The following is a 9,150-nucleotide window of genomic DNA, read 5'->3' as shown; positions in this document are numbered from 1 at the left end:
AGATATTAGAATATATAATCTGGCACATGCCTTGCATATCTTACGTTTTTTGTTATTTGTTTACACAAATTTTGCATTGATACGTTTTGTGGGAATTAAATTAACTGCATCAAGACTCAAGATGTACAGCTAATATATAGACTATTGTGCATTTTCTTAGAATATTGACCAGCAGTAGGCATTTAAAAAAACACATAGCACCTGTGCTTGTAATTGTGCAGCAATGATTCACATACACATTACAGATAACACTGAAATAAATGGCCATTACAGAGATTATCCCCCAAAGCTCCCAGGTTGTACAATGTCAAGGGATACCAATTTCTTCGTTTTCTATTTGCTTCCTGAAGTTGTGCAATGCAGCCCACCCTCCACTTCACACCATATTAATACCGTGCAAGTGCCCAGCTGATATGAATAAAACAGAGCAGCTCCCAGTGTAGCAACTCTTCCTGTTTGCTCCCTTCTGTCCTCAATCCCTGTTGAGATCCCGCCTTGGTTTAGAAGTGGGACTTGAATGATCTCTCAGTTCTCTCAGAAACCTAGGAGGCTATGGGTCATTGATTTTGTAAATTTTCAAATGTTACTTTAACATAAACACAGTCCAACATTCCATGAGAATACTTAAGAGAATTATCTTTTCAGACAAATTTGTTTCATTGCACTGTATACAGGAGTCTCTTGTGAGCAATTTCAATGATTTCAATGAACCTCAATGTCTAAGAGAGTCTAGAAGTTTATTTATCACCTCTGGGTTTCAATTTCTATAAGATATTATGAGGTTATTAGAGACAAGTCAAGACTTATGTGATAATATATAAAATATATGATAATATGTGATGATAAATAGATACTACAAAACATCTGACTATGGTTAAAAGGCAAAAATTGTCTTTATTTAAAAATCAAACCTCTTTCCTCTGTTTTTGTGAGGAAGAATAGCGCTGAGCTAACATCTGTTGCCAATCCTCCTCTTTTTGCTGAGGAATATTGGCCCTGGGCTATGCGTGCCCATCTTCCTCTACTTTATATGGGACGCTGTCGCAGCATGGCTTGACAAGCAGTGTGTCGGGTGTGAGCCCAGGATCTGAACCTCGGCCTGCAGAAGCAGAGTGCCAAGACTTAACCGCTACGCCACCAGACCGGCCCAGAATCTCTTTCCTCTTAAAGACCATCTCTTAAAATTTATTTTGAAGAAACATGTGGCTATGATAAATTACAGACATCATACAATTTTGCTCATATCAGTTTTTATGTCACCAAGGTTGTGTATAAACCAAATGGCCATTAGCAGAGGATAGATTGAATCAATTAATATCCATTAATAGAAAGCAATATTACATCTACTCATAATACTTATTTATATATTTATAAGTGTGTGTACTCTGACATCTTTGTAGTTTAAAATTAATTATCCCTAGGCAGTGTGATTATCACTAGTTTTTACTGTATTTACAAACATCTTTATTTTGTGAAGGTGTTTAATGGGAGGGTGTTTGTGAATGTGTGTCTGTGTAAGTGTGTGAGTGTGAGTGGGGGTGTATTCATTTTATAAATTATGGAAATTAAAGAAAATGCCTATAGGAACTGGTGAACTGGAAATAAGGATTCTCTTTGACTACATTCATTTACTATGGGTATTCAGGTACAATATTGGGCAGAAAGGTAGATAGTAATAACAGGGAAATATTTTTAAAAAGGTCTGTATTTTTCTCAATCATCCAGCCAGTAGTAAATAATAGATGATAAACCATATTATTATGTCTGTCACTTATTCCTCAGAGACCAAGTGTTTAACATCCAGGGACCAGATCCAGAGATGGTTAAATAACCTAGGGCAGTCAGGAGACAATGCTGAACCTCCTACAGACAGAACAGCAGGCAGCAAAGGAGTCAGTAGTTCTGCATCAGGTACAATATTTCTTGTTGTGTATCTGATTTATAATTTAGATTTCTTTAGTTCTTTTAGCCTTTTTGACTGAAAGTGTGTAATAAAACCAAAGGAAGATATGAAGTATAATACAACTTTTATTTAAATTATTTCAATTGATCTATTTATTTATTTTTAAAACATTTATATGTAGATAGCAGGGCTTACAATAATTTGCAATCATGGATTATGGAGGTGATTAGAAATTTTTTATTGTTCTAAATTTCTTACTTGCACTTTTATGTACTTTAAAATATTTTCATTTCTAAGGAGAATATTTGTTTACTGATGTATCTACAGGGATAGATATTTTAATGAGTTCAGGCCAAGTTTTTTGGAGACCTGCATGTTGATCACTAGATCATTATTCAGATGTTTTTTTTCTGTCCTTCATCTACCTTCATCTTCACTTTGCTCGTATTCGCACAGAACAGAGGAGGTCATGGATGACATTGACTATAACATAATTGGTTTGGTTAAAATATAACAGTGGGACGTAGGATTCAAATGGCCTCCCAAGGACCACCAACTCATTCAAAGCAAAGGAAGGCAGATTTCAGAGATATTCAAGAGAAATAGGCATCAAAGAAAACCATAAAACAATATTAAAAATTCTAGGGATTGGGATCGGGCACAGTTCAGACATGATTCTCTCCAAAGTCATTGGACTGTGGACACAGGAAGATATTTATTACCTGTCTTACAAATCTGATCTGCTGGTGAATAGGATGTGGATTCTAGTCTATTAGGGCAGAGGGACTCATGCAGTAACCACAATCCCTTTCTTGCTTCTCTGTCACCTGTGCTGCCAGCATCACAACAATTAGGTCCCAAGCATTCTTCACAATCTCCCCTGAACCACAGCAGCTGTCAGAGGGAACCAGGTTAGCCCTGGCATACTCCTGTTTGTGCACTCCAGTGCATCACTCATGGAGACCCTTCCACCCTCTTCTTCAGTGACCACCACCCTCCCCGTTCCAATAGTCCTGAATCACAGATTATCTCTTTCTCTTGTTAATTGAGGCTGCACAGGACTTGAGGGGTTAATGGGGAAGGGGGATGTGTAATATCCAGGAAGCTGCCACAACTCTGCTGCTCCACAATTTTGAATGAAATTGGAAAAACAAAGAAAAATATTCATTACCTACATATCTCATTCAACTATGCTTCTCTATTACAGGAACTAACAACATTTCTACAGCACGGGAAAGAAAGCAATATGTCATAAGATGTGGGTTATCTGGACCAACTGATTGTGAGAACTATTGCCTTGACTGTGAGGACACAAATTTCTTATTTATAAAATAGAAGTAGCAAAAATTATCATAAATACTACATAGATTGATGTGGAAATGGAATGATTTAATTGAGTTGAAAGTGCACTACAAACCCTGTACAGCGCTCTACAAATGTAAGTAGGATATTATCATTACCATTTTACATTAAATTGGTTATATTTTCAAGAGAGTCAGTTTTCCTAAAGCAGACTTAGCATTGTTTATTTTTTTCTATTACTGAAAAATAGGAAGGACCAGCAGTTCAAGTGTTAGGATAATAAGGTGATGTTACCCTCCACTTCCACTTCCTTCTTTCACAACCAGGGATTTGCAGACCCGAGTGATGGCTGTTGAGAACTGCACTGTGTTCACCGACTTCATACTCCTAGGACTTTCTGACAGACAGGAGGCGCAGCAGGGGCTGTTTGTGCTCTTTCTGCTGGTTTATGGCCTCACTGTGATTGCCAATGTAGGGATGATCCTGCTGATCAAGATGGAGCCCAGACTCCACACGCCCATGTATTATTTCCTGAGTAATCTGTCATTCTGTGATGTCTGCTACTCCTCCACTGTCTCTCCGAAGATGCTGGCTGATTTCTTATCTGAGGAAAAGAGGATTCCACATAGTTTCTGTTCCATCCAGATGTATTTTTGGGGTGTCTTTGCAGATGTGGAATGTCTTATGTTGGCTGTCATGGCATATGACCGTTATGTAGCCATTTGCAATCCACTACTTTATACATTTGTCATGTCCAGGAGAGTCTGTACCCAGCTAGTGGCCATTGTGTATCTTGAAGGTTTCGTCGATTCAGCAATCTTCACCTTTTGCACAATTCAGTTGTCATTCTGCAATTCCAATGTCGTGAATCACTTTTTCTGTGACTTCCCACCCTTACTAGCCCTGTCCACCTCAGACACAACCATCAATGAGATAGTGATGTTCACTTACAGTAGCTGTGTTCTGGGCTGCAGCATCATCACTGTCCTCCTCTCCTACAGCTACATCATAACCACCATCCTTAGAATGAACTCAGCTGAGGGAAGACGCAAAGCCTTCTCTACCTGCACTTCCCACTTTACCGCTGTTGCTATATTTCATGGCACACTCCTGTTCATGTATTTGCGACCCAGCTCGAGTTACTCCATGGACACGGACAAAACAGCCTCTGTTTTCTACACAGTTGTCATCCCTATGTTAAACCCACTGATCTATAGCTTAAGGAATAAGGATGTGAAAGGTGCCTTGAAAAAAATCAATTGGCACTAAATTATCTTCTAGGTGAAACTGTGTTTTCAAAGATTTTGAGAGCTAAATTTTAGGTACTTTGACATAAGTTTCTGCAGTCTCACCAATAAACCTTCTAGATTCCATTTATGATTTATCATTGTGCCTAAATTGAGTGTAGGGATCCTTCATTATTGCTCTTAATCTTCTCTCCAACTTAAGGAAAAGTAGTACTAGGATCACCTTGCTATTTTGTAAAGAGGGGTTTTTATACCTCTGTTCTCTGTTGATAGGTATGTCCCAGTGAGTTACCATGGGCAGAGCAGTCCCTCCCCCCATGTCAATTCAACTTGCCCTTCTAAGGTTCCTAGGTTCCAATACATATTTTTAAACAATGGATTTAATAAACTTGCTTATTGGAAGGAAGTGTTTGTGGGTTTAATTAGATTTATTTGCAACTTTTCTTTGTACTAGTATCATCTATAAATGTTCCATCATAACACTTAGAAGTATATAAATAGTAAATTAATAAATAAGAATAAATAAAAAACTCCTATCCTAACTCAAAGTTCCATAAGTGCAAAGCCCTTGTCTGTGTTGTTCACTAATATGTCTACTTTGCAATTTACAGTGCTCAGCTAGAGGATACGATTCAAAAATATTTTTCAAATAAATAAATGAATGTCCACTCCAAAATTTAATCAACATAATTCCTTTCCCTGGTTAGTCTTTCCACATCACATCCTTCTCAGACATCCACCAAAGACTGATGGCAAATATCATTGTCCAAATATCGTGTTATCAATCACTGTGTGTAGTGGGTTAACATTATGGTCAAGTTTTATATCTTGACTCCTTCTTTCATCCCTGCCACTGAATCCTTAAACATAAGTATGACATAACAAAAGTAGGTTTGGGTAAATGTCAGACTCAGAGAACAGACAGATACATTGTGGGGATAGGCTGTGTAACTACATATGTTAGAAACAGAGCAGTCATAATGTTCAATCACCCAATAAGTAAGAGGTCCAGTGCTAAAGCCAGGGGTGGAATTTTTAACCTATCTGGACATCTCTCTTTCCAGAAACATGCTATGAACTAGGTAACAATGCAACTCTAAATCATTGTGGTATATGACATGTCACTCTTTCTCTCTATCCCCATGTCACCTCTATGTAAAATAAGGACTTCACCTAGATTAGCTCTAAGGTTCCTTTCCAGCTGAAACAATCTGTCTCAATAAAATATGCCTCTACTGCTGTGCAAACCCATTCCAGTATTGGGAAGATTTTGAAAAATAAAAGAAAGATGAGTCACTTCTTCTTAATACAAAAGGACTGTATTATACATCTAGGCTGTTTTAACCTGAAATAGTGGTGACAATGAAACCAGCTAGAGAGTATGAATTTCAGAAGATCAAATACTTAAATATGATCCTTTTTAGTGGCTTGTTATTCAAATTCAGAAATTCATAGACACTTCATAGAAGTAGATATCCAACTTTATTGATATTCAAGGAAATAAAGATAAATACCTAAATGTAGTACTGTGACTCAACTACAGATTTGTTCAAATGAAAACAATGGAAATAGCACATATTGGTGAGGATGTGGAATGACTGTTGCTCTTACACATTTAGAGTAGAAATGAGAATTGGCATGTTATTTTGCCAAACCGTGTGGCACTGTCTACTAAAGCTAGACATATAAATGTCCTTGGCCTCAAAATTCCATTCCTAGGTTTATACTCAAGGGAAATGAGTTAATCTGTCCACCCAAAGACATGTACAATTATATTCACAATTGCCTTATTTGCGATGGCATAAAACTGAAAGCAACTCAAATTTTCATCAACACAATAGATCAACAGTTGACAAACTTTTTCTAAAGTGTTAAGTAGTGAATATTTCAGAGATTGCCAGTCATAAACTCTAGTCACAATCACTCAGGATATTTCATGTGTCGCCAAAAAAATCATCGAGCATATGTAAATAAAACGATGTGTCCCAAGTTCAATAAAACTTTATGCACCATAGTTTGCTGACCCGTGTTCCAGATTAGATAAATAACTTCATGGTAACTTTGTACATTGGAGAAATACACAGCAATGAGGATGAATGAACTATCTCTACACGTAAAAACATGGAGAAATCTCACAAACATAATACTGAGTAAAATGAACAAGACAAAAATGTGTAAAATCTGTATGATTTTACTGCTGTATACCTCAAAAACGTGAAATCAAACTATCATATTGGACGTCAGTTTGTGAGGGATATGGAGAGGATGTCTACAACGCTATTAGTGTTTTCTTTTTTGGCCTGGTGGGATGAGGGGATCTTTTCATCTCTGAAAATTTACCTTTTTAAATGAAAGTTTTCCGTATCTATATTATAAACATTTCCCCAAAATGAAGTATATTCACTATCAGATTGTAAGCAATGATAAGTTTTTTTTTAATTTATCACTTCCTTGTACACAATGTGTTCATAATATATATTTTAAATTGAAATAGTGCATAATTTCATTGCATATCTCAGTACGTAATTAATCTTCATGTTACTAAAAGTGTCGCCTTGCTTGTAGAACAGTGTCTTTATCCACCCACAGGCCTTCTAGTCTTTCCTCCAGCAGCAGGGAAATTTAGTGTGTTTTGGTGCCAATATCATGAAATAAAATCTTTGTCATAATACTCAATGTTTCAGGACAGACTACTATTTTCTGAAGAATGTGATCTTCTAAGTAGACACCTGTCTACATAGTCCTGTTTTAGTGTCACCAGGGGCACCTGGAAACCCCTAGATATAGACACATTTTGCTTACTTGCTTATATCTAATGTATAAAATTTCTCCTTAAGACAGTTTTTTTCAATAATTTAAGAACTCCATTCATAGCGAAATAGACCCATTTGAGAGTTAAATTAAGTTAGCCAATTTCTAATAATAATGTAGCTCCACAAACTCAGGTTTAAATCATTGGGAGGGGTAGAAAGAAGGGAATTTAGTCTATGTGGTCTGGAAGAGCAGTCCTGTTCAAGAAGCTAAAGTTATGTCCTGACAAAATGTAACCTGAGGAATTTTCACATCCCTGAAGGCAGGGAAACACCTGAGGGGAAAATTAATTTGAAAGGACTCAGAAGAAAGGACCAAGGAAAATTCTACCTCCTCAAAATACCTACCGGAAGAGTAAACAGTGATGGCAAACATCTTGGATAACACAAATGCCTCAGTTTCTTGAGTTTAAATGGCGCATAATTGATACCAATTAGTTATATGGCTTGAGCTTTGTGTCAACAATATCTCCCACAGGAGTACATTTGGTATCTTAGTATTGGAAACATCACATAAAGAACGACAATGCAATATATGAAGGCATTCAAAGTTGTCACTACGAATTGTTTCCCAAATTTAAAAATGTATTAATTTTACTAATTTTAGCCTGATGAGTGTTCTAGCTTTATAGAAAGCAAGAGAAGGAAACAACAACAAACAAACAAAAGAAACAAACAGATACAACCAACCAGAAGAAGAAATCCCATGTCCCTGCTTACTCTCAGGTGAGGTTTTAAATAAACAGGAAAGAACCTAGAATGCTCTAGAGCATAAGCTAGTACATGCCTAACACATATTACTTTCTCCCACATCAAGCTTTGCATTTACTGGCTTAGTGGCAATTAAATTAACTGCACTAGGACTCAGAAATACAGCTGATGTGCGTGATTATTATACACTACCTTGAAGTATCCATCAACAGTAGACATTCAATGAATGCATAGCAATCTATTCTTTGAAATGAACTGTCTTGACTCGCATGTTATAAATACCACTCAGAACACGGCCAATACAGAGAGCATCCCTGAGGGTGGCCATATTGCACAATTTCAGGGGCCACCAACTTTTTATTTTCTGTTTACTCCATGGAATTGGGCAATGCAACCACCTCCACATCATTTTCTTTTCACACAAATGTCGATAATGTTCAAGTGTCCAGTTGTAATAAATAAAACAAAGTATTAGTAATTTTCTATTCAAGTAGACTTTTCTCCAGTTAAAAACAGATATGCAATATTTTTTATAATAAAGATGTGAATTCATAATAGAGGTTTTATGGTGATACTGTGTTTTATGCATGTTTACAAACTTTAAAAACAATTATTATGCATTAAATTATGGCTTACAAGTGATGTCTGATTTTAATTCAAGAAGCTCCTTTCTCTTATATGGTAAGAAACACTAATATAACTACTTACTGATTTTTTTCTGCTACATTTTAGTAAAAATTTGTGTTTTCATTTGCATAGTAGTAAACATATACACATACATGGAGCAAATATATAGTATATTGTTCCATAAGTGCATGTGTGTGTGTGTTTGTGTATGTTTAGGGGTAGTGCATGTGCTTGTGTTTAAAGATGTATATGATAGGGATTTGAATGAGAACACATTACTCACTGCTAACTATTAAGCAGAACTGAAGGAATACTGTAACAGCTGCATATCATACAGCATACCAAAAACTAAATACAACCCAATCTTCTTCCATCCTCAGTTTGAACATGTGTGTTCATGCATATGCAAGAACACACTCACACAAATGAATATAGGATGTGTGCATATGTGCAACGCTGGTTACATGCATTTTTTGTCGGTTCCTGGTGAGTAAATGACTGCTGCTTACTGGACATTATTTTTCTTCGAACACTAAATGGATAAAATCGC

General features: G+C 36.5%; 1 protein-coding gene across 1 annotated transcript; it reads left to right on the top strand.

Annotated features, from left to right (window-relative positions):
• The first annotated feature begins 3,550 nt into the window (after nt 1-3,550).
• On the top strand, nt 3,551-5,806 carry LOC101388913 (olfactory receptor 5W2-like). The gene is made up of 2 exons (XM_014779779.2): nt 3,551-4,458; nt 5,722-5,806. The coding sequence occupies exons 1-2, from the start codon at nt 3,551-3,553 to the stop codon at nt 5,804-5,806; spliced, it is 993 nt and encodes a 330-aa protein (XP_014635265.2).
• The last annotated feature ends 3,344 nt before the right edge of the window (nt 5,807-9,150 follow it).

Source organism: Ceratotherium simum, chromosome 34, assembly GCF_057802395.1.
Source record: "Ceratotherium simum simum isolate JZ-2026a chromosome 34, ASM5780239v1, whole genome shotgun sequence".
Lineage (NCBI taxonomy): Eukaryota > Metazoa > Chordata > Mammalia > Perissodactyla > Rhinocerotidae > Ceratotherium > Ceratotherium simum.
Note: the sequence above shows the minus strand (reverse complement) of the source record. Positions and strands in the feature narration are given on the sequence as shown.

Coding starts and splice junctions, on each gene's coding strand:
- LOC101388913 (XM_014779779.2), top strand. CDS start 3,551: ATGGCTGTTGAGAACTGCACTGTGTTCACCGACTTCATACTCCTAGGA. Junction 4,459..5,721: donor GTGAAAGGTGCCTTGAAAAA/AATCAATTGGCA, acceptor TATTGGGAAGAT/TTTGAAAAATAAAAGAAAGA.